This window comes from Panthera pardus, unplaced genomic scaffold (genome assembly GCF_024362965.1).
Source record: "Panthera pardus isolate Hobbes unplaced genomic scaffold, ASM2436296v1 HiC_scaffold_2, whole genome shotgun sequence".
Lineage (NCBI taxonomy): Eukaryota > Metazoa > Chordata > Mammalia > Carnivora > Felidae > Panthera > Panthera pardus.
Window position 1 is genome coordinate 126028097 of NW_026526765.1, and position 25709 is coordinate 126053805.

General features: G+C 43.5%; 1 protein-coding gene and 1 pseudogene across 1 annotated transcript in view; both read left to right on the plus strand.

The window, feature by feature from the left end:
* TRPC7 (transient receptor potential cation channel subfamily C member 7) overlaps positions 1-25709 on the plus strand; it is a 140038-nt gene that overhangs the window by 75927 nt on the left and 38402 nt on the right. Inside the window, exons 4-5 of the mRNA XM_019421931.2 lie at positions 5513-5677; positions 14184-14400. Of these exons, the coding sequence (XP_019277476.1) occupies positions 5513-5677; positions 14184-14400 (382 nt within the window). The remainder of the gene's footprint in view (positions 1-5512; positions 5678-14183; positions 14401-25709) is intronic.
* LOC128778513 (U4 spliceosomal RNA) lies at positions 13201-13268 on the plus strand (annotated as a pseudogene).

Here is a 25709-nt window from a genome sequence, read left to right on the forward strand (position 1 = left end):
GTGGGAGTAGAGTGGGAGTAATAATGGCAGCAGTAATAATATCAATGCCCACCTTTAATATTAAGCACCAGGTCATGTTCTGAGCACCCAACACACATTCTCCTCTCCCATGGATCACAAAACTAGGACCTGGGAAGTGGCATGCTCAGGGTCACACAGCTAGGAAATGGCAGATTTGGGACCTGAACCTGGACGGGCCAGCCTCAGAGCCTGTGAATGCGACCACCCTGCTAAGTGCTGGCACAGAGAAGAGCAGTCTGAAGGTCATCAATGGAAACAAAGCAACTGGCTGTGCCAAGGATGTGGGGCTCTCGGTATTAGGTCGCATGGGAGAAAGCACACCAAGTGCACCCAATGATGGAGTGATCACTCATCATTCATGCATTCACCCAACACAGAGTCTACTCCAGAATCGGCAGGGTGTTGTTACTCCAAAGCCCCATTCTACTTGCAGAGTCACAGAGCTGAGATCTCCAAGTGCACAAGGACTGCGACTTGGCTCTGTATTTCCCATGTTGGGCACAGCACCTGGTGAGAGAGAGCACTGAGGAGAGGTTTGTGAAGTGAATGAGAAAACAAAGGAACCACCAACAAACTAAACTAGTAAATGACTGACATTTCTGTTTCTCTTCTTCCCTCCTCAATTTCCACAACTTGAGAGCTTTCCCAAGACAAGATGGGAAGGAAAACAGTAGCACCCCTGAACCTAATCCCATGAGATGCTCCAAACAGGAAACGGCATCACAGAATTATTGTAATTCAGACGGATGGTCCACACTAAGAAAAGCCACTTGGTGATTGTAGCTTGAGACAGTGTCTGTGGCCTACATAGACAGTTTCCAGGAAAAACACGTTTCTATAAGCAAACACTGGTGATAAGCCAAGTGGAAAATCTTGACCACAGTCACATCAGACATCACTGGGCCCTTTGATGGTTTATCTGTATAAAAGAAAGTAATTTTCTGTATAAGCACTGGATTTTATAAATTTTGCTCCAGCTAAGTTATTATTCAGCTTATCAAATCATGCATTGCCACATCTCATCATTCTGTAAATGACACCTAGTGTCAGAGAGAAAAATCTGTGCTTAAACGATATGGAAATCACACAGTCTCAAAGCCTCTGAGCTCAACTGTAGTCATGTCGTCCTCTTTTCCTCCCTGCAAAAAGTGCAAAATGCAGGACTTAAAAGCTTTTAAGGTGGTGGACGGGGGAGGCAGGGCATTGAGGAGGGAGGAGAAGGGCTTTCCACAGGTCCAGTGACCTGCACTGCTCCTTAATCAGTAGAAGGGAATCAGGGTACAGCAGAATACACTTGACAGCAGAGACCAGCCCATTTTAAGCTAACTGCATGGATAAATCAAGCTGCACCTTTAGTGGAGGACGAGGAGGGAGGGACTAGATAGAGACGGAGTGACCTGACCCACACGGTTAGGCTACATGGCCCTTTCCAGAGACACCAACACTTCAAGAACATAGCTGCTAAAACAATGTGGAGGTAAGAATAAAGACAGGGTGGTGAGGAAGACCTGCAGAGAGTAGGAGAAAGAAACTGAGGGAGAGGGGAAAGAGAAAATGGGCAAGGAAAGCAAAGTCATGGATTTATTTTTATTTACTGAATACTGATATAGGGCTCACTATTTGCCAGGTATTATTCTAAGCACTTTACAAATACTAACTTACTTAATCCTCATTATTAGCTTCATTTCTAGAAGAGAGAAGGAAGCTAAGCATGGAAAGAGTCAATGAGCTGACAACATATGGCCAGCAAGTGGCAGGGCCAGCACTTGAACCCAGGAAGCTATGTACCAGTCCATACTCTTACCCACCCCACATCAGGAAAGTCTTAGACCATGTTGCAATGGGAGTATCTGGCCCAAGGGCATTAGCACCCCCTTGAAACAGCTTTAAATATAGTTAGTTAGTTAGTTAGTTAGTTAGTTAGTTAGTTAAGGAATGTATCTCTTCAACAACTAGTCTTACAACATCAGCTATGTCCTTGTGTATGAGTATAAATCAGGGAGACAGTGAAGGGGATGGTTCTCCTTTGAGCTGTAAAAAGAAAATGGTAGCCCATGGATCAAATAAAAGCAAATAACAGCCATAATTTGGCTAACATGCCCAAGAGTTCCCATATGCCAGCATTATATTCTCACTATGTCACCTTGGGCTGGGAGGAACAAGACATTTAGGTGAGATATCAACAGAAAAGTAGCTTTGGGTATAAATGCTATTATATTAACGATGAAGTCTGGTCAAACAAGCTGCCGGGAAAACTGGCTTAAGATGGACTCAAAAACTGGCAGCCAAAAGACTCCCGGTCCCTCCTGATTCTCAGGTTCTATTTTCCAGCAGTCTCCTCATCCATCGCAGGGAATTCTGTCTCAGGCCTCCTTCCTATCTCTCTGCAGTTTTACTTCTCTCAAGTTCCCTCTCCGGCCCTGTTCTTGGCACAGTCCATCCCCATCATGGGCGTGGCTGGAGTTATCTTCTCTGAAGAGACTGCTCAGCTCCACGTATGCCCGCCTTACCAGATTCTCAGCCCCAGGCCATCAGGAACTCCCAGCTATGACGGGTGTGAATCACGCTGCTGGGAAAATTGAGGAGTTCTCATCAGTTCTTCCCGTGAATAACTTCCATAAAAGTGTGCCACACTCACTCCAAGATGGTTTGGGGCAAGAAGGGCCTGGACAAAGCTCTTGGTATCATGTATCCTTTTGCGAGCTAGATGCCAAAGAAAGCAAACCCAAGACAGTACTTTCTGTGTTCCCGTTCTATTCCAGCTGTGGGCTCCTCTTCCATCCATTCCTTTGTGACCCTACTTTTGAAAATCCTTACCCTGCCCACCTCCTCATCCCAGCCCCACCCTGTAGGAACTCTTCCTGCCTTAGTTCCCTAGCTAGAGTGCCTTTTTGGTTAGAGTGTCCGGCTCTCTGTGTCCGGATGGCATGTCTCACATTACTCTAGCCTTACTGGGATCACAGATGATATTTCCCTGTGCTTCAAAAACACAGTAGAAAAAATCTTTTGCTACACACTGAACTATATGTCATAAAGTTGTCTTCAAAGGCCCACCACAACTATAGAAAAGTGCCCATATAAAGACAAACAATTTGGGCTTTAGCTATCCGCTGCTGTCAGCTTTCTGGGAGCATTATACCATAAAGACTGTCTGCCAATAAACAGCATGTTTGGAGCTGGGGTGCTTTACTATGGGGGAAGAAACAGAGCTATAAAAATTAGGACATGTCTGACCACAAGAAGACAGAGTCTCAAGACAGCCCCTATGTTTTAGTTGTGACCAGTGTTCCCTGAGGCAGGCAAGGGAGACTGGGAATGGTCCCCATTGTGTTCTCTCTCAGCATTTCTTCCCCTCCAGCTCTGCTGCTCAATCTTTTGTCCCGACTTCTCTTCAGGAGGCAACAGAAAAAGCATGGACAGACTCTCCCAAGATACAGAGAGGCCACTGGAGGGGTTTAGCACTGAAATCCTTCCAGAGCAGCTACAGGGCAGGGAGCCAGAGGGTGAGCCAAGGGGTCTTCTGCTATTTCATAAGCGTACGTCTCACCCTCTAATTGGACTCCTTCTCCAGAGCAGAGCCATTTCAGCACCCAGGAAGGCTGACTGTTCACAAACAAAACTGACTGGCTCACATGCGCACCCACCACCCCTCTGTGGGACCTCAACTCTCAGAAAGCTGATAATTACTAAAACACCCACATGATTTTCTGTTGCTTTCTCCACTGTATTGTGAGTCAGAAAGGGCATAGGGAAGCCTATCACCTGCTGTCCTGGGGTTTCCTACCTTAGGTAGAGGAGAATTCACTGCTCTTGTCCTTAGAGGGAAAGACCACAGTGGTTGCCATGGATCCAGTAATGCTACCCAAAAAGCCTCATTTTCACTAATGTTTGAGTAGCGGTATTATCGGGGGCTGCTGCATGGCCAAACAAACCACTGGCAGTATACTCACAGATCACTTGGCCTCTGCCTTGAGTTCCCAGAAACTGGAAACAAGAACATGCTGCCATTTGCACTGAGAATGTTTTAAAACAGTTGTATTTACGTTACTCTTAACAATGAAAAGGAGTTGTTTTGCATTTGCTCAGAACCACTATACATGTCTCCTTAATACCCAGTGAGGCACATGGGATGAAAATTGGCATATTATGCTCCTGTGTAATCATATGAAAAGTCAGACCCTTTAAAGAATGCCCAGTCTGTCTGTTCCAATCCACGGATACATGGCTAAACTTTGCAGGGCCAAAAAGCAGGGCTACCAAAAGCAATCAATGGCTTCCTCCTGTCACAAGGAGAAAATAAGCTAGTGAGTAAAGTTTTCTCAAACGTAAACTTCATTCCCATAAATTTTACTTACCAATTACCCATTTCCAGTGACCAGGACTCAACATCAACTCAACACATGGCCAAGTGGCACCAAATATTTGCAGAAAAAGGCTGTTGGGTGGCAGCAGCTCAAGCCAACTTGCTGGATAGAGCAGAATAAGGAAGCCTCTGTATATGAATAAAAGAGTGTCTCACGGACCACGTGGGTAGAGTGGAGCGAGGCCCCAGAGAGGGGCACACACTATCTATCTGAGCCTCTTTCTACACATCTTCATTTTTCTTTCCTTTGAATTGGCTTGTTTTGCTACTTAGTCCATGCAATAGAAGATGGTTACCCACACCTCCCAAGATTACTTGTTAACTTCCCAGTAAATAAAGAAACTGCCCCTCTCAATTAGTCCCAAATATCGCAGTGAGAAAACCTGATAGGCCAGTTTAAGTCAGGGTTCTTCACCTAGTCCAGTAAGCTATATCCAGAGGGGTGAGGTCACGTGATACAAAATGGCCATAAGAGGTCTTGTAACCTGGGCATTAAGGCAGTTGCAAGAGAGAGAGGTAGCAGTGAGAAGCTACTATACCAGGGACACCATATATCAATGCTCTAGCAGGCCACAAAAAGTTCTATGTGGCCAAGCAAACACCACTAAAACCCAGTAGGGAAATACTCAGTTTTAATATGTTCTCCAGAACACTTTTCTTAGTAGAGGAAAAGAGAGAACAGTTCTGCAACCACAGCTAATCCTACAAGATAACAAACAGACTGCTTTGCAAATAAGGTACTGAAACTCACAGTTATTAGGTAAGTGACACGAGGTCACCTGGCTAGAAAATGGTAGAGCAAATTTCAAACCCATGTGGGACTCCAAGACCCCATCCGTGCTCCATTCATTACTCATGCTGCCTCCCAAATGAACTCTGCCTGAGATAAGTACCAAGCACTGATGCAGCCAGTCCTGTCAGGCTTCTGACCTCAGCGCCAAGACACCCAGCATCCTCAAGCTGGAAGGGCCCAGCGGGCACCTGCCCGCTGCTCTGCTCTAACACCCAGGCCACATCCCAGGTAAAACATCTCAGCCCTGAGCTACTCATAGGTCGTATACTGTTCAAGTGCTACCGATGCCATTTTCCTGTTTGCGTTTTGTTTTTGTTTTTGTTTTGTTTTTACAGTTCGTTGCTCATCCTAACTGTCAGCAGCAATTGCTTACCATGTGGTATGAAAATCTCTCAGGCTTACGTCAACAGTCTATCGCTGTGAAATTCCTGGCTGTCTTTGGAGTCTCCCTAGGCCTCCCTTTTCTCGCCATAGCCTATTGGATTGCTCCGTGCAGCAAGGTACAGACTGCTTAAGGTGCATGTCGTTTGCAGTGATTTCTTCTCTCTTCTTAGCATGACCTCAAGTCCATTTGTTCAGATCAACAGCTGAGCACTTCCCGTGTTTAAAGAAAATAGTCCTGAGATACTCAGCTCAAGTAGAAAACCACACAGACCTGGGCTCTTTGTTTGTTTTTTCATTTTTTTTTTTTTAAACAGAGAGGAGTGATAATATGGGGAATTTAAAATACATGAGCCATAATCTGATCAATAATAGAAGAGAGAGGGAATACAGGGCACTTCTGCTCTTCTAATTATGCGATGTCCTAGACATGTCCTCTACACTCACTTTGATAATTATAATAATGGTAATAGGAAGAGCCAACATTTATTGAGTACTTTCTTTTGGCTAAGCCCTTTTCATGGAATATCTCATTTCCCTCCCTCAATTACATTCTGACACATATATTTTATGAAGTAGGTTCAGAAAAGAGAAATAACTAATAGGCTGAGAGTCCAATGCAGCTCATCTGGGGACACTGCAGACCCATCTCAACATCGTCCCAGTTTCCCTGGCTTCCTTCATTGGGCTCTGTCCCACATGGGCAGCTAATTAGGTCACAAGAAGGAAAAGACAAAGGAAAGAAAGAGAGCTGGAAAGGTGCAGAGCTGGGTTCTTTTCTCATGGGGAAGGGGCATGTCCGGTGCCTGCTGGTGAGGGAGGGAGTGGAGCCCACACGCGTGCCAAGCTGCCAACCTTGCCACACCACCGTCCCTACAGCCTAGCCATCTGATCCCGAGCCTCAAAGAGCCACAGCAGTCACTGCAGCTTCAGGCAAGGTTAGGACGTATGGGACTAAATCATGGAGAAATGATTCCACAGGGAATGCGATCAGCCAATGTGGTTCATGAAAAATGGAACCTCTCATTTAAAAAAAAAAAATGTTTTAAATGGAACCTCTTGTCAACACCACTAAGAGGAATCTCTTGCCAGGATGATGGGCCCAACACTTCAGGGCTGCTGCTGAGACCACCCAACCAGGCAGGCAGTGAGCTCACTGCCTTAGAGTAAGACGTGGGCCACCGAGAGAGGGGAGGATTCAGACTCCTTCTTCTGTAAAATGGTACTAAATATAAAAGGCCTCAAACTGAATACGTGTGGTATTCATCCTTACATCTACTGAGGATTTTGTTTCTTTGACAGTCTACCATGTCATGGATTTCTAAATCGGAACTCCCCAAATGATACATATGTAAATGAAGGCAATTTTTTTCTCTTTCATTACAAGCTGAAAAAAGTACAGTGCATAAAAAAACCTAACCAGACTTAAAACTGGGTTAGAGTAGGTCACTGGTTTTAGGCACATGTTTTCATCCTGGAATTCTCTAGTCTGTACTGCAGGTTAGGTCCTTGCCTTCCTCCAGAGTCATCACAGATGGACAGGGATGCTCACCTCCATACTCTGTGATCCCCAAACTAATTTCAGGACTTCCAGTCATTAAAATGATAGCCAGTTGGTAGACAAAACACTGACAATCCTCACTTTTGCTTTTAAAACCAAATGTGACAGCTACCAGAAAACGGACTAGCCAACACCAACAAATTGGTTTGCCTCTGCCTGCTTGGTGGCCTAGGGAAATATTGAGGAAGAAATGATATTGCAGTTGCTGACTAAATTGTTTAGATTTTCAGTAGGTCTAAGAAGAATCATCTTGGCCAATATCATGAAGATGTGATGCCAAAAAAAAAAAAAAAAAAGATGCATAAAGGTGGAGGGAATTCTGGACTTTCCTGGGGTCCGATATAAATCCTGGAATCTGATACCACCATGAAACATACGGTCACACCTACAGTCGACTTCTAGAACATTCTGGAAGAAATGATTGCAGGAAAATTTAACCCAATGGCTGAGGCTTCCTCTCCTCTGTTCAGATACCTGTCTGATTGACATCTGGTGTTCCCAGAGCTTCCAGTAATACTCCAAAAAAGAGCACTAAAGATAAATATGAGCTGGCCATTATGCCACCTGTGCCTTCTGAGCACTTTCTGGGCTGCAAGTCTGAGTTCAACACAAGGGTGTGTCCATATTGGAGTGACAAGTCTTAGTCTGTGGCATGTGATAATTCTTGCTGGCACTGCTCATTCTGAGGAAAGATTCTCTCATTAAAGAGGGAAACTTTAGTTGTCAAAGTGGCTCTGAGGCAGTCAAAGGACAGATAAAACAGCCAAGATATTTTTAGTCTCTCCTTTCACCACTCTGAAAGAAATCCTTTCAAGTTTGGCAAATATATTACATTACTGGGGATTATAAAAGGGTCACATCTTCCATGTGAAGAAACCAGGACTCTCCAAAGGCTCCAGAATACAATGTCCTCCCAAGAAAAGTGGCACAGTGGAGAATTCTGTTAATGTGCTAGCATCCCTCCTCCCAAGGGGTCACTTCCTTTATACCTGTCCAATAAATCTATGGAAAAGCCAGCGTCATTCCAGCAACTTCATATTCTAACCACAATTTGACACCTGCCTCAAAGAAATTATACGCTGATTTTTTTATAAACATATTCGTAAAATGTTACTGCTAAACCTCATCAGTCAGCTAATGTCCATCAACGTCTAACAAATATTGAAGTTTCTGTTTCCAAATTAACACTGCATTTACACTTAATAGCTGCTGCCCTAATTTAGGGACCATTAGGGACACCAAAATTACTTGATTGGCTTGCTAAAATTATCTCATCATTTCTTTCCCATTGAATTCCCACTGCTGTCAATTCTACTTTTATTTAAAGTTTTGAGGGTCCCTATGAAAGAAAGCTAAATAAGGATATTATAAGGATTATAAGAGTGTCAACAGAAGTTCAGCTTAGTAATATAGTGGCTGAAGAGGGTAACCAAATCACAGATGTGTACCTAAGGTGATAATGCCAGGTCTGGATCATGGGGACAGGCCTGTCAAGGTCAATAAAGAGAACAGTGACATTTTTTTGATCATTTCTCATCTTAATCACGAACACGGCTGAGGTCATGCAGCACACCGGGAGGCTGGTGAGTCCTAGCCTGCACCAATGCTCTAAGGTCCATCTTCTCCCACCAAGCTCTTCCTCCTCTCAACAAGGGCTCTGATGCCAAGGGTGTGTACAGCCTGTTTTCCACCCTTTGCTATTCCATTCCAATTCATAATTTAGGTTGTCTGCCTATTAAAATCTGAGAGCTGAAAGAAGAACAGTCATCCTCAAGGGCTCAAACAGTGTCTCTACAGCAGGTGGACTGGGGCAGAAGTCCACATGATGCAAGTGTTGAGGAATCACACAAGTTTTCATTATAAGGGTGTGAGAGGTGAAACTGATTTCCTCCAAGCCTGTTAACCTTGACTGTTTAATTATCCTTATAAATCAATCCCAGGACTCAGACAAGGAGAGCTGTAAATACATTCAGCCTCCTACCTGAGGTCTCTGCATTATACGGTCCATCAGTCCACATACTACCACATAACTCTCAACTGAGGAATGCCAAAGTGTTAGCTGCCACGCCCTGACCCCTCAGCCTGGTGCCAAACAAAAACACCCAGTGAGGAGGTGCAAGGAACTCTGCAGCTTTGGAAGATCCCTGCTTTGCCTTGCCAAAGCTGAAGTGGTTTGACACAAGGGTCCTCACACCATGCAGTCCAGGGCCAACCAGGAGAGGACAATGATGTCAAAGGCCTCTGAGCCCCCCATCATTCGCCCCTAGCAGACAGCACTAGATTAAAGAAAATGATGCTGCAATTTTTAAAGCATTGCCATGGAGCGGAAATTTGTGCCAGGAAATAGAGCGTATTTTGCTCTTATATTACAAAAGTGTCTGCTCTCAAATCCAAAAGGAGAGTCCCTCACCTGACACCTTGCCAGGACAGGATTTAAGAGTACCAGAAGGCTGATCACTTCCACCCGTAGCCCGGTCTGAGTCCTGCAACATTCTCTCCCCAACTCTCCATCGATAGTAGCAACATTGAAAGGAAGAACCAACCCTTACAGCTTATTCTAGGCCCTCCAGTGTCCAGCAACATGTTGCACATAGACAGGACCCCAGAAGAGCTCACGGCATAAATGCACTAGGACTCTGTGTAGCTTCCACCTTGTGAACCCTTGTGTACAAGCTTTTTAAGAGCCAGCTGAGTTTAAGTTTCCCCTTAGGAGAATTGCGTGACGCCCTCCAGTGTCACATAGTAAGTGCTTCCTGGCACTTCACATATGCTTCACATGTGCCAGGAGCTGCTCAGCTTTCTGCACGTTATTCACTTCTTACATCAACCCTATGTAACAAGTTATATGTTATCCCCTTTTTACAGATGAAAAAACTAAGACACAGAGGAACTAAGTAACATGCCAAAAACTATGGAGCTGTGACTGAAATCTAGGATCTCTGGCTCCAGAGACCTGACCTTAACCATTGCACATGAGTGCACACGCACGCACACACACAGAGGCCTGCCCTCCCACACTTTCCAGTACATCGGCAGCATTAGAACCTTCAATACTGAATATAAGTATCTTAACTGTTGCTTACTTGACTTTGCAATGCATCTGATTCAGAAATTTAGAGATGGCAGGACTTTTCTAGAAGGGAGGAGTCAAAACCATGACATGAAACTCTACTCTTTCCTCTTCTTTCTGGAGAAACCCTACCTTCAAGAGTCCATTATCACTCAGCACCTCTTCAGCCCGCAGGACAAAGGGTGGATTCACAAGGTAATGTGAGAACACCCAGATTAAAGACACCAAGTGAACAACCCCCTGCCCCGATCAAAAAAAAAAGAAGATTCCTGAGCCCCAGGTTAGACATGTTGATTAAGCATTTGAAAGGGAGCATATGGAGAAACCCACCCCTAATTTAACCAGGATCTCTAACATTTGAGAACCACTCTGGCATTGAAGCTGTGCATGTTTCTTTTTGGAACATGATCCATATTTTTCACTGAGCCCTTCCTTGATGCCACTGGCACATGGTGGCAAGTGAGGGTGGCATTTGCTGAGGGGGGCTCTGGTGGTACAAGACTGGGGAGAGATGTCAGAAACATTCTCTGGGTCTCCTTCTGCAGATATTACCTACCTTGCAGGCATGTGGCTACCAGGTCCCCATTTAGATGACTACACTTATGGTTATGGCTAAGAGCCCAGTGGCATGGAACACAAAGGCTTGCTAACCAATAAAACTCCACCTCTGATTGCTCATGAAGGCCATTCATTTGCAGCTAATTCAAGAGCACTACTCAACTGCTCTCATATTCATATACTTCTCAGAGTTTAAGAATAGTACACAGGAGGTTTGAAGTGAGCCAGAGTACTTGGATACTACAAGCCTAGATTTCCTGTATCAGTTCTCTGCTCACAAGGTCCAAGTAATGACAGAGCTGCTTAAGCCCATTATTCAGACTCACCAGTTTTGCACTGGTGAGCAAACGGCAGACCACACCAAGGTCTACATCTCCCAAAGCTCTACCATCTTTTTTTTTTTTTTACACCTACCACTGTTACTTGACCCAGCTATGAGCTGCTGGCATGCTTGGCTGACTTTTCTCCTTTCTTTTATCTCACCTGGTGGCTTTGTGAAAGGAGAAGTTTTCCCCAGGTGTAATTTGTCTCAAAAATTATCTTTGTGAGACAAATAGGAAATGTCACACACACAACAACAAAAAAAGAAAAAGAAAAAAAGAGAAAAAGAAAGAAAGAAAGGAAAAAAAAAAGAAAACCATTAACATGATTTGATCTTAGCTGACCTTTATCAAATTTTGACCATTTAAAAAGAAGACTTGAAGCCCAGAAGAAAAAGAGGAAAGGAGCATTAATACCTAACCTCACCTTTCCTCCCTAGGGCTCAGATCGAGTGGGGACTGAACCCAGGCTCATCTTACCCGGCACCGCAAGAGCCTTATCAGAGTTTTTTCTTATGTTTGTAGTAGATACAGTAATTTTTACAGTCTCATCTTCTGCCAGACAATAAGAACCTGAAGGAGGTAACAAAGAGAAGATTAAATTCCTCAAACCGTGTCTTCTGGGGAATACCAAGGCCAGCTCAGGTTCAGCTGTGTGTAGCTTCCTGTGTCAGGCACCTCACATGGGTGAGAAGGAGCAGTGTCCCTGTGTCCTCCTCCAGGTTGTCACCAGAAGACATAGAGCCTAATGATAAAGGACTGGGGAAACCTGGCCATTAATCCCTGAAGAGCTGGGTCTCTCCCCATGGTCCCTATCTTTTTCTGATATTTCTGGGACCCTGCTGGGGCACACAAGATCTGACATCCCTTTCCCTCTGCGCAGCCTACCCCACTTCCCACCCTTCAGTCAGGCTCCACCTTCCCTCGACTCTCACCACTACCCCAGCTAGGACACACTGACAAGAAACAATGCAGTGACTATTGAAGGATGACTCCTGGGTACACGAGCATCCTGGCTGGGAAACAGGGCTTCAAGATTCCAACACAGTCAGCTAAAATGGCGAAAAATTCAAACCAGCTATTTGATATATAAATCAAAATAAGACATGGTTTAATTCAGTTTTCTTACTGAATTTATGTGAGATGTTTTATTTGTCCTTAGATTTAGCCTGTGCATTCCAAATTTAAAACATCTATGTATGATCAAAACTAAGCTACAGTCCTATTTTGTAAATAATGAACATTACAAACGAGTGCCATTTACAAAATGTCTGTAGGCCACTAGAATTAGTGCCATATGATATTTGACAATGCAAATGAATTGAAATAAGTTTTTTCCAGCATAGTAGGGATTCCCAATGTCTAGACTTGAGATGCCAAGTTTTTTTTTAATTAAAAATAGCATTTTTTAATTTCAATACATAGGTTCTATAGCATTAGAATCATAATAAATCACGTTACAGTCATAACCAGAACAATTAAAGTGGATGATTACCATGCTGAAGCATATTAAAAGAACATTATCAAGCCATCTGATTTATAAATGTTATGTCAAACATAGTCATGATTAGGGAAATTTTACCTGCAAAAACCCCTGTAATTGATCTTCTACTGAACCAATACTCTATCTCCTGGGTGACATTTCACTCTAGGACTCCTGAATGAGTCAGAATGTGAACATCAATTAACCAGGCACTGGCTACAGATGAACATCTGCTCTGGAGAGGGAAGCGAGCTTCAGAAAAGGTTCCTCTCTTTGCTCTTGTCTGACTGGTGTACAGGGTGAGGAGTAAGTTTCGGTGCTTAGGTGCAAGTGATGGCAGGGACCTACAAGGGACCCACACGAGTTCATCAACAGGGGTCAGGAGACTCACTGTGTAGCCTGCAGGTTAGCTCTAAAAGACTTAAGTAGCCTTTGGATGGCACACCAGGGCTAGAGAAGACGTGGCCAACACTCGCTCCCTAACAGGGCATCTCCTGGATCATCTCAGGCTCACATGGAACAAGCACACAAGTTAATGATGCACTAGAGCCACAAGGGAAACCTCAGTAAGTTTTACAGCAGCATCACAGAGGCTATGATCAACACACAAGCTGTAATAAAAATATAATTTTTTAAAGTACAGGGGGTGAAGCTTTGCGCATTGGCAGTATCATAGCCAATGAGGTTTATCCGAGGAGCGATTATTGCTAATTAAAGTACAGGGGGTGAGGGGAGTCCTATATGTCTGGAAATAGACCTGTGAGTTAAAAAATGAAATCAAAAGGGAAACTGTAACATATTTATAACTGAATATCAATGAAGATACTACCTGTCCAAATTTCTTGGAATACAGCTAAAGTAGTACCTAGTGGGAAATGTATAGTTTAAACAAATTTACCAAGTTATAAGCAACACTGAAAACAAAACATCAAAAAACAAAACTCAGGAAAATGGAAAAAAGAGCAAGGGAGCATATCCAGTGTGTAATTGTTTTAATTCTGAACTCTACTGAGATAGGTTATTTTCCTCCAGATTTGAATGGCATAAAATGTGTATCCATGTGGTTGCGAGATGCTGTGTAGATTATAAGATGATGATACATCAGTGTCTTCTACTCCTGCTCTGTACCACTCCCACTAAATCTCTTAAATAGAAAAAAATGGAAGTCGGGGCGCCTGGGTGGCTCGTCGGTTAAGCGTCCGACTTCGGCTCAGGTCATGATCTCACAGTCTGTGGGTTCGAGCCCCGCATCGGGCTCTGTGCTGACAGCTCAGAGCCTGGAGCCTGCTCCCGATTCTGTGTCTCCCTCTCTCTCTCTGGCCCTCCCCTACTCATGTTCTGTCTCTCTCTGTCGCAAAAATAAATAAAAACATTAAAAAAAAAATAAAAGAAAGTAAGAAAAATTTAAAAAAAAAAAAAAAAAAAGAAAAAAATGGAAGTCAACAGAAAATGTATTTGGTTCAGCAGCATCTCACATAAAAGCACAAGAGAAAATGTGGTCTGGGTTCAGTTAGCGGCTTCTGTCCAAGATAATGGATTCTCTGGCTAAACTTTTGGCAAAAGCATTTTAAAGAGAGCCTGCACCCACCTACAGCTGCCAGTTTAATATGTCTTGTACATATTTTGTTTCCAGCTAGGAAGAACCCTGAGGAGCCCTTTCATGAAATTTGTAGCCCATGCAGTTTCTTTTACAATCTTTTTGGGACTGTTAGTTGTGAATGCATCAGACCGCTTTGAAGGCGTTAAAACCCTGCCCAACGAAACCTTCACAGACTACCCGAAACAGATCTTCAGAGTGAAAACCACACAATTCTCCTGGACAGAAATGCTCATCATGAAGTGGGTCTTAGGTAAGCAGTCACTCTGTCCTATATTCTCTCCTCCACTAATGATAATAGGACATTATTAAACTCTGACTTCTGAACCTCTTCCTCTCCTCCTGAGTGCCCTCTGGCAGGCAAAATGGCAAGCAGATGACCAATACGGAAGCCAAAGTCAGCTTCTGTATATGCTGGTGTAGAAGACGCACAAACCTTTAATATAAATCCCAATTTCGGAAGAAGATGTTTGGAGGAAATGTGCTACATACTTTTCAATACACATGTATTGAAAGTGACTGTAAAGTAGACTTGCATGGGAAAATGTATTTGGACCGTTTAAGTGTAGTCTATAAGAAGCCTCAGGAAGTCAAGTTTTGTTTCTAGTAAAGAGTATAAAACTTCAAAGCTTAAATGATATTTTTTATCACTGACTACTAATATAGAGTAGAATCTTGATGATAAATATAAATCTAAAAAGTTAGGGGAGTAACATTTTCTCACTGTTTGTGTTAATGAACATCAGGACCCTGTGCAATTCCTCCCTGCGGTGATATTTTGTGCTGCCAAGGTCTACCACTAGAATTGCCAAAGAAAGTGTTCCCAATTTCCCCAATGACTAGCTAAGACCATCTCTCTTTTGCCTACTTCATAAGAACTATAAATCAATATGATAAACTAAAATGGTAAAAGCTACACCTGTATAGGCAAAATGTGACAGAGGTTTTTCTAACACTGAAATTTGCAAAATTGATAAAAAAAAAACATTAGACATGGAGAAAAAAAGGATTAACTGTAAAAGCTATAATCAGTGACACTGTACATAACTAAAATCTAATCAATAAATTATAATATTTGTATCAAAAATATGAATTTGATCAGAATTTTTGAGCAAAACAAAACTGAAGACAGAACTGCCAAATTTCATCTCTGTAGTATCACAATGTGTTCAATTAATTAAACCACCCTAATGGTATGCACCCCAGATTTTGCTTTTGTCACAAAATTTCAGTATTCGTGTAATTTTCACTGTGTTTACATTAACAAACATGAGTAAAACTGTACACAGGGTCAAAGTGTGTATGCCATCAATCAACAAAATCACAAAAAACTAAGTACTTGAACACAGCCCAACACATGACCTGCTGCAATTAAATGACATAGCCTAAGCGAGCCACAACAGTCAAACCACATGAGAACATCCTACAGATGGCCAAGCTGAGAGCAATGGGGATATGGACTCTGGGCTGGGTCTCTAAATAGGAAGAGGGTGATAAAGGTTTGATCCAAAGGACAGGGGCAGGAAAGCATACCATGCTTACCAGAGGCTTTCCATCAACCAGCAAGTCTATGACCAAAGGCTCATTTAGTGGAGTCACCGGCACTAAAGCTGTAGAGAGACATTAAAGCCTGCTGCAGTGAGTTCTGGGGTCTAACTTTCACAGTTCAAGGCCTATCCCAATTCTCCCTAGTATACCCCCATGGATAAACTCAACACTTTAACACTGCAGTGGACTGAACATCTGTATCCCCCCCCCAAATCCATATGTGAAACCCCTAACCCCAATGTGATGGTATCAGGGAGTGGAGCCTTGGAAAGGGATTAGGTCATTAGGACAAAATGCTTATGAATGGCCTCAGTGCCCTTGTTAAAGGGTCCCCGAAGGTACCATGTGAAGGTACAACAAGCAGTCTGCAACCCAGAAGAGGGCTCTCACCAGAACCCAAATATGCCTGGCAATCTAATTTTGGACTTCCAACCTCCAGAACTGTGAGAAATAAATTTCTGTTTATAAGCTACCCAGCCTGTGACTTTGTTACAGCAGTCCAAATTGACTAAGACAGAGATTCCATTTTTTTAATGTAATTTATTGTCAAGTTAGTTAACATACAGTATATATACAGTGTGCTCTTGACTTTGGGAGTAGATTCCCATGATTCATCACTTACATACAACACCTAGTGTACATCCCAACAAGTGCACCCCTCGATGCCCGTCACCTTCCCGCTCCCCCACCTCCCCATCAACCCTCAGTTTGTTCTCTGTATTTAAGAGTCTCTTATGGTTTGCCTCCCTCTCTGTTTGAAACTATTTTTCCCCTTCCCCTATGGTCTTCTGTTAAGTTTCTCAAATTCCACGTTATGAGTGAAAACATATGGTATCTTTCTCTGACTGACTTATTTCATTTAACATAATACCCTCCAGTTCCATCCATGTTATTGCAAATGACAAGATTTCATTCTTTCTCATTGCAAAGTAGTATTCCATTGTATATATAAACTACATCTTTATCCATTCATCAGTTGATGGAAATCTGGGCTCTTTCCATAATTTGGCTATTGTTAATAGTGCTGCTATAAACACTGGGGTACATGTGACCCTATGAATCCTGTATCCTTTGGATAAACTCCTAGTAGTGCTATTGCTGGGTCATAAGATAATTCTATTTTTAACTTTTTGTGGAACCTCCACACTGTTTTCCAGAGTGGCTGTACCAGTTTGCACTCCCACCAACAGTGCAAGAGAGTTCCCATTTCTTCACATCCTCACCAACATCTGTTGTTTCCCAAGTTGTTAATTTTAGCCTCTCTGATTGGTGTGAGGTGGTATCTCAGTGTAGTTTTGATTTGTACTTCCCTGATGATGAGTGATGTTGAGCATGTTTTCATGTGTCTATTGGCCATCTGAATGTCTCTGGAAAAGCGTAAGACACAGAACAAAAAAACAAACAAACAAACAAACCGTAACTCACATGTTGGGTTTATGGATAAAACTTAAAGAGTATTTATGGCACCAGTCACTCACCCACCACCTTTCCCACTGGCCTCCAGGGAGAAGACTGTGGTGAGTGTGACCTAACTTGCTCTTAAGTGGATAGGTAGAGCTACCATATGTTACTGAAGTATGACTTCCTCCTGATTCCCCATATTTCTCTTCCTGGATATCAGAGCACTGTCCCAATAAGAGGCATGTATCTCTAGCTAGAAAGGACCCAATTTCTATAGCCTAGTCCCAGTTTCCACCCATCAAAGCAGAGCTGAGTTTTTAAGACTGTTACATGAAAAGTACTGGGGAGGAGTGGACTTGTTAACCTATTACCTATTATATTTCAGGTAGAAGATTCTAACCACTTTGTCTTATTTAATTTTTGTCAAACTTTGTATTATGAATAATTTCAAGAATATATAAAAATCAAGACAAGAGTATAATAAAACCCATGGACCAATCTCTCATGTTCAACAACTAGGAAGTCATGGCTAATCTTTGTTTCATCTATGCCTTCACTAGCTCCCTTCCCCCAATGCTGTAGTATTTTGAAGCAAATCTCAAGTACATATCATCTACAAACATTTTTGTGTGTATCACTAAAAGATAAGTTCTCTTTTTTCAATCTTTTTTTCTCTCTTCAAGTTCACTGATACTTTTTCCTCATTGTCTGTGATTCTAATCCCCAACTGGTGAATGTTTCCTTTCAGCTATTATATTTTCCAGCGCTTGAAATTCTCTTTGGCTCTCTTTTTATCTTTCATTTCCTTCTTCATGACGTTTACATTTTCTTTTAAGTCCTTGAACATAGTGGGCATACTTATAGTAACTGTTATAAAATCCTTAACTCCTAATTCTATAATTTCTGTAATTTCTGGGTTAACTTCTATTACCTAATATTTCTCCTGACATAAATCCCATCTTCCTGCATCTTGGTGGGTTAGTAATTTCTGATTGAATGATGGGCACTTGATATGTTGTTGATCATCTAGATTTTGTTGTCTTCCTTGAAAGAGTGTTTGGCTTTATTCTGACAGGCTATTAAAATTACTTACAGATGAGTTTGGTGCTTTTCAGGCTTTCTTACAGTGAATCTGGAGAAAATTAACCATAAGGATTGTTTCTCCTTATACTATAGAGACACACATCTGGAGTCTCTACTAAATGCCCTGGATAATCAACAAGGAACCTCAACTCTGGAAGGTTGGAGCTCAAACATCTCTCCATTGTGGGTGAGCTCTGGAAACTATTCAGCTTGCAGCTCTCTGGCTGTTAGTGGAGTTTTATTCTTGGCATTCATAACTTAGTATTGAAATGTTCAAAAAGACCCCTATGTAATTTTCTGGACTTGGTGGTTTTGTTTTTTGGTTTGCGTAGTATCCTTCTCTCTGGGACTCTGCCACACAATGTCTAATTACCTCTACCTTCCTGAACTCTAGACTCTGCCTCTTCAACTCAGTAGGACTGCCTACCATGCTTCTGGGATCCCTCTCCATGCACTGCAGACTGGAATGTGCCACCATAAAGAAAGATATGGTGATCAAATGGCTTTCTGTGCTGGTTTCCCTTTACTGAAAGACCACTGTCCTATGCTATCTCCAATGTTTGAGGATAGTTTCTTTTTTTCTTTATCTCTTCTCTCTTTTCTAGTTTACTAATCCCATCATGTCTGGTAATAGAAATCAGAATTCTTTTTTCTAAAACAGAACCACAAACATAAAAAAAGTTTCATAATGATTTTTTTTGTATCTTTAAATACCTAGTCAGTACTCAAATTTCTCTGATAGAGGAGACAAACTGAATAATGACCTGAGTAGCTTGCTCTTCTCTTCCTTCTGCTCTGTTCATATTTTACCTTCTCAGAGTAGCTGAGCAGATAACAGCATGTCCTCTCATCTTCCTACTCTGAGAAGATGAAATTTTAACAGAGACCTGAAGGTAAGCTTTGCAGACATCTAGGAGGAAAGCATTCCAGACAGAGGGATCAGTATGTGTTGAAGGCTTAGATTCAAGGGAACTGCAAAGAAACCAATGTGGCTGAAGCTTAGTGAATGAGGAAAGAACAGAGATGAAGTCAGAGGGATAGGCAGAGTCAGATCACACAAGGCCTTGTAGGCCATTGTACACAGTTTTGATTTTATTCTGAGCACGACAAGAAACCATCAGAAAGTTCTGAGCACAGAAGTGACATCATCTGACTTAAGTTTCTAATGGGGTTCACTGGCTGCTATGTACAGCACAGAGGATTCTAGAACAAGAAGAGAGGCAAGGAGACCAGTTAGGAAGCCAGTAAGGTAATTGAGACAGGAAATGGTTTGTTTTGAGGAGGTGGTAGGTGGTGATTACATTCTGAAGATAAAATCGATAATATTTACTTTTGGATTTTGTGTGGGGCATAAGAGAAAGAGAGCAGTCAAGGAAAATTCCATGTGTTTTAGCTGAAGTAATGGTATAATACAGCACCATTCACTGAGACAGGAAAGACCAGGGGAGGAGCAGTTTGGAGAGAGAGCAGAAAAGGAAATCAAGAGTTCAGTCTGAGATACCTATTAGACAACCAAGTGGAAATGTCAAGGAGCACTTGGCTATACATGTCTGAAGTACATAAGTATATAAGGAGAGGCTGGTGCTGAAGACATAAATATGAGCATGTCAGTATATTTAAAGGAAATTACATGCAATCACCTCGACTGTGAATGTGGTCAGACAAACTGAGGACTGACCCCTGAGGCGTGATGATACTTAAAGGATGAAAGACGAGAAGTATCTAGCAAAAGAGATTAGGTAAGAGGAGAGCCAAGAGAGTGGTGTTGAAGTCTATCAAAGTAATAACTGTGTCAAGAACCAGGAAGTGATGACTTATGTCGAATGCCGGCAGATTAAGTCACATGAGACCTGAGACCTCACCACCAAATGTGGAAGCAAAGTTCCGGAGTAGTCAGAGGGGATGGAATCCAGTATGCAAGTGGAGGACATGGACTTAGCAGGGCCATGAACTCCTCATCCAATATAACAGGAGGGAAGCCGGGGTTGAGAGCACAGGGCAGGTGGCTTGCTAGATGCAGTGGTGGGAGCAATGTGGAAGTTCTTGGGATATTTCTCCTACTTTCTTAATTCTTTTCTCGATAAATATTTTCTAGTTATTAGGCATTATATTATGTATCAGGCGCTGTACCAGATACTGGGGAAGCAGTTGTAAAATATGACTAACATGACCTTATCCCTAAATACATTCTGGAGCTCTTTAGTTATTACAAAGTACTACTAATCTTTGAGAGAAAGATTCTGAACACTGTGTGCACTGCTGGCACATCTGAAAGTCTACAGTCTGATTTACCCTCTGCTCAGACATGGAGAGCCTTGAAATGGCAGGAGGCCTATAATGACAGAACTTTGAATTCTACTTGGGCGGGGAAGCCTTGATCATCTAGATACACAGCAACATGGTCTTTTCTCCCATAACTATCATATGAATGAATGCGGGACTTTGGACAGATTGATTATAAAAACACCATCATTCCCTCTACCAAAAGCTGCCCTAGGGCTGAAAAGAACCTTAGGACCCTAGCAAGTTCAACTTGCTCCTTTCATGGAGGAAAACGGTGGCCACAAAGAGGTGGATGGCCTTCTCCAGGTGGCCTGCTTCTACTCTTTGAACCCCCAGGCCTCAGTAAATTCTCCACACAAGACCTAGAGTGATCCACTTAAAATACAATCAGGTTTTTTCACTCTCTGCCTCAACACTCTTCAGTGGCTCCCCATCTCCCTCAGAGTGACACCAGTGTCATTACAATAGCCTACAAAGCCTTCCACCTCTTCACCCCACTTCATTTCCCACCACTTCCTACCTCACTCGCTCTGTTTCGGCCCCACTGGTTTCCTTGCCTCACACCATTTCTACCTCAGAACCTCTGCTGGGGCTGACCCTCTGCCTGAGAGCTCCCCCAGAGAGTGCATGGCTCATGCCCTCACCTCCTCGGGTCTTCTGCTCTAAAGTCTCCTTCAAAGCAAGGCCTTCATAAACCAACCTGTTTGCAGCTGCAAGTTCTTCCACCCTGTCCTCCAGTTCTCTGTGCTCCTTTTCCTCCTAACAGTTAACACCTCTTACAAGACTACATGCTTTCCTTTGTTTCTTCCTGTCTCAATGAATGTTAACATTTCTGTAATCATGTAAATGTGTAGTTGCCCCTTTCCATCCTTTGCTATCACCATCTCCATCTGGTCATGTGGTTTTCCCAATGACCTCTTTCAAGGGCCATGTCGTGTAACAATGCTCTAGCTCACTTCCCCAAGCTTCTACTCACACTGGGCACGTATGCTGTTCCTCTTCTGCTGTATAGTTCTGTGGAAAAGTCAAGCCCAATGAGAAATGTATTCTGCCTTCACTCTAGATGCTTTAGGTGACTACCAGCAGGAATTTGGGAAGAATTCAATCCCAGAGAGTTAAAACACAGGGTGGGGGCCACAAAGAGACTAAGAAACACACCGAGAAATGGAAGAAAAACCAGAACATGGTATTAAGAAAAGCAAGAGAAAAGTAGGAGTGAGGAAGGAGGGCTAAATTTGCCAGTAGACATGCGTATTCTGTAGCACTGTCAAACGAGCTGCTTTCTGGGATGAACCAGGGACCATCATTCCTTCCAGGCCAGAGAACCTCCAATATCAGCTCATACCGTAGGAACCTCCTTCCTGCCTATCAGTATCAGTGGCAACTCTGGGGTAGTTGTTAACAGCTTATGATATGTGGCTTTTCAATTGGAGATTGGGGCTCCAGACAGACTCATCAGAGGACTGTGTAACATTAGTGGTTCCCAAAAAGCCATTGGGTTCAGAGCGCAGGAAGCCTCTCCACAACGCATGCCATTTCTCCATCAAGGAATAGATTCAGGTCCAAAGACCTGTTCTACAGCACTCTTAGACCCTGGCAGTGTTTTCTAAAATAGACATCCCAGTATTGAAAGTGAACTGGAGATATACATGCTCAGCATAGTAAGAAAATACATTTGTGAAAGGGCTGTAAGAAAATACTTGGGACTGTGTGTCAGGAAACCCAATCCCGTGTCCCTTTCTCCTCGGTGGCCCCGCCTCTCTGAACTTTAGTTTTCACACGGGTAAATTGTGAGGATCAACCTCTCCCTCACTCCACTCACCCAGGGTTATTAACTCTTCAAGGACAGTGCTAAGTCCTGGCTCCAGAACCATACGACAAGGTTTGGCCAAGAATCATAACATTATATGTGCTGAGTTCCTCACCTAATTCATTCTTCTGATCGTTTCCCCATTTATTTAGGTAAAATTCCCAAGCAGATTGCTCCAGTCAACTTTCCAAAGTTTCTCCCAACAAGTCAGACCACGTAGCTACTCTGCTTACCACCTTTAAGGGCTATCTTGCTGCTCAGAGTGCAGTCCAGCCTCCTCCTCATGGCCTGAAGGAAGGCTCTTCACTGACCTTCCCTGCTGCCAACCGCCAGCCCCACTCCCTGACTCTTGAGCCATACTCAGTCTCTTCAGGCACGCGGGAAGAGCCTGCTGTCCCGCACTTCCATGCCCACTATCTAGAACACCCTGCCAGTCCCTCCTCCCTCACCACGATAACTCCTGGTTCCTCACACCAAGTGTCCCCTCCTCCATGAATTCACTCCATTCAGTGAACAAATGGAAGTTGTTCCAGGCACCTTCCTGGGTCACAAGATCGGAACACTGACTGCTCTTATCCCTGTGTCTGTGTCTCCACAAACAATCTCTGGACATTTTTATTACAGCATCTGTCACCGAGAGTATTCATTATTGCTTATGATACATTTGTCTCCAGCGCTAGACTGGTCTTGCTAAGGAAGGGCTGACATCTTGGTTATTGTATCCCCAGGATGGGGGCTGGTATGGAGTCTGCACTCAACAGTGTCTATTAAGTGGGTGGAGGAGTTTTCTAACCAGTGAGAGTAAACTTGTGCCTCCCAAAGGGTGTGGTAGGTGACAGCACAGTGGACAGCAAGGGTCCTGAACTGTCTGTGTGGCTCTGGACAACTTACTTGCCATCTTGGCATGTAGGTTTTTTTTACCCAGAAGGTGCAGATTAACTGCAGTTTAACTACCTCTCAGGCTGCTAGGAAGGTGTACTGGGGTCCACCTGTGCTTAGCATAGGGCCTTGGCACTTGCACAGTAACTATCAGCAACTCAAATGAGAGAAGAGAAACAGGATGAGTTTTGTTAAGAAAATTTTAAATCTATTAACCTCATCTTCCTGCCTGGAAAACAGCTGAATCCCAAACGTGTCTGAGGCCCAGAATTGTTGCCAAGACCTGCCATTGAGATAGTGTTTGCCTGTCAGGGCTTGAGGGCATATTCTCTCTCCCTCCTGCAAGTTCACAGAACACCTACACTTTGGCCCGGTACTGAGAAGCTGACCTGAAAGAACAGACAGTCCACCCAGGAAGTGGTCTGGGAAGTCTGCTCTGCTGAAGACGCTTGGGCAGTGTACAGAAAGCCTTGGGGCCAAGACCACTGAAGGAATGTGCACATTTAAGTCCCTGAGGATTCGGAAGGGGGAATCCCTTCTGAATAGAATCTGAGGCTCGGGATGGGAGGGAACCACCTTTTGAACTGTCAAGCTCCATCTCAGCAGCCTGCAGGCCATTATTCAGAAACTGCCCAAATGTCGGTATTCATTTCTCCCAAGGCTTCCCAGCATTTCCCAGCCTATTCCACTGTCACCCACCCCGCCCCCCCCATTAATTTTCAGTGACCTTGTTCTCTGGACTCCAGGCATCCAGAAATGAAGGGGATTTTGCTTGAAGGAGGCTCCAGTACCCAGCATCCTTACCCCTGAGCCCCAGGGTTTTAACACTCCTCTGAGGGACAAGCTGGAGGAAAGGGACCATGATACCCAGCATGGATATAAAATGCTGAACCTCGGAAGCAGGGGGCCTAATTTCACTCACTAAAGTACTTAATTTCACACATTTCTTTTTTCATTAAGCATTCCTGCTGCTCAAACCCTTGGGCCCATGCTACTTTTACTCATGGCCTTGGAATAATTTAAATTAGCCTGGGTGAGTTAATATTTAAATCTAGTAAAACTGATGAGGGCATTTGACTATGGAGGAAATGATTTGCAATGCCCAATGAGGAGCTACTAGATTGGTCAGAAAAGTCAGTCTTCTATAAACAATCTGCATTTCAGATTCACAGAGCTTTTAGTGCTTGAAATCACCCCAATACCCAGTATTTTAGTGCTTGTATCATGGAACCAGGCTGGAATACTGGCAGAAAAACCAAGCGGCACTCGGAAATCTTAGTGGATCAGAGATTTATTTACCACCGGTGGGCTCAGAGGAGACCGTTTCTCCAAAGATCTGAGCGCCGAATGCAAGTGGGGAGGGTAACTTACAGTTGTCAGCCTCCGTATCTGTGGGGGTTTTCGCGCACGGGGCAAATGAAGGAAGAAGAACCGGAGGAGGGGTCTCCAAGCTAGAGACCAGGGCTTGTTTTAGTCCCATGGGCCATCTTTGGCACAGTATTTTATTCACCTCTCCAACACTTGAAATACCCAGTAAGTGGCCAAGCTAGAACCTGAACCCAGGACTTCCTGAATTAAGGCCAGTGATAGCCTGCAACTTGCCTAGTGCCCAGCTAAAAGCAGTTCCACTAAGACACTGGGAATTTTAATTTGAGGGGAGACAAAAACAATAAACATTACTTCTCCCAGCCTATAATGGTTTTTCTAAACACATTTTTAAAACATCTATTTGAACTGGCACAATCGAGAGTGATTTCAGTGTTAAGACAATTTTTACTTTGCTGAACTACCATACAAATTTTGAACAGGGAAGCTTGAGAAGTGTGGCTTGATTAAGAAAAAGAAGGTAAGGCAGCAGTGTCTTATAAACAGACCTGTAATCTTTTGGGATATTTCCTGTTGTGGGGACTCAGATTTGAAACAGACATGCAGAGCTTAGAATCCACTGCTTCAAACAAAGCCACCACTTGTCTAAACAGCCTTTCTCCTCAGAAAAACATTTGGTTTCAATTCCTCTTATATAATGGACCATTTTCACCTGAAAAGGGAAAACTCTGATTAAAACACTGCCTGGGCAGGGGTGCCTGGGTGGCTCAGTCGATTCAGCGTCTGTCTGTCTCCAGCTCAGGTCTTGATCTCGACATTTGTGAGTTTGAGGCCTGCCTCAGGCTCTGTGCTGACAGTTCAGAGCCTGGAGCCTGCTTTGGATCCTGTCTCTGTCTCTCTGCCCCTCCCGCACTTGCTCTCTGTCTCTCAAAAACGAATAAACGTTAAAAACAAACAAACAACAACAACAACAACAGTCTCTGGGCAGAGTAGAGATGATCCACTGTGGCCGGACATGGGCCTGTGACCAAGTCAGCCATGCTTCGGTGCCCATAACTCTTTGTCTGCTCCTAGTTTCATTCTTATTTATTTATTTTGAGGGAGTGAGAGAGAGAGCACGTCCGTGCTTGGGGGGGGGGGGGGAGAGAGAGAGAGAGAGAGAGAGAACATGGGGGAGGGGCACAGAGAGAATCCCAGAGCCTGCTTGCTGTCAGCACGGGGCCTGTCGTGGG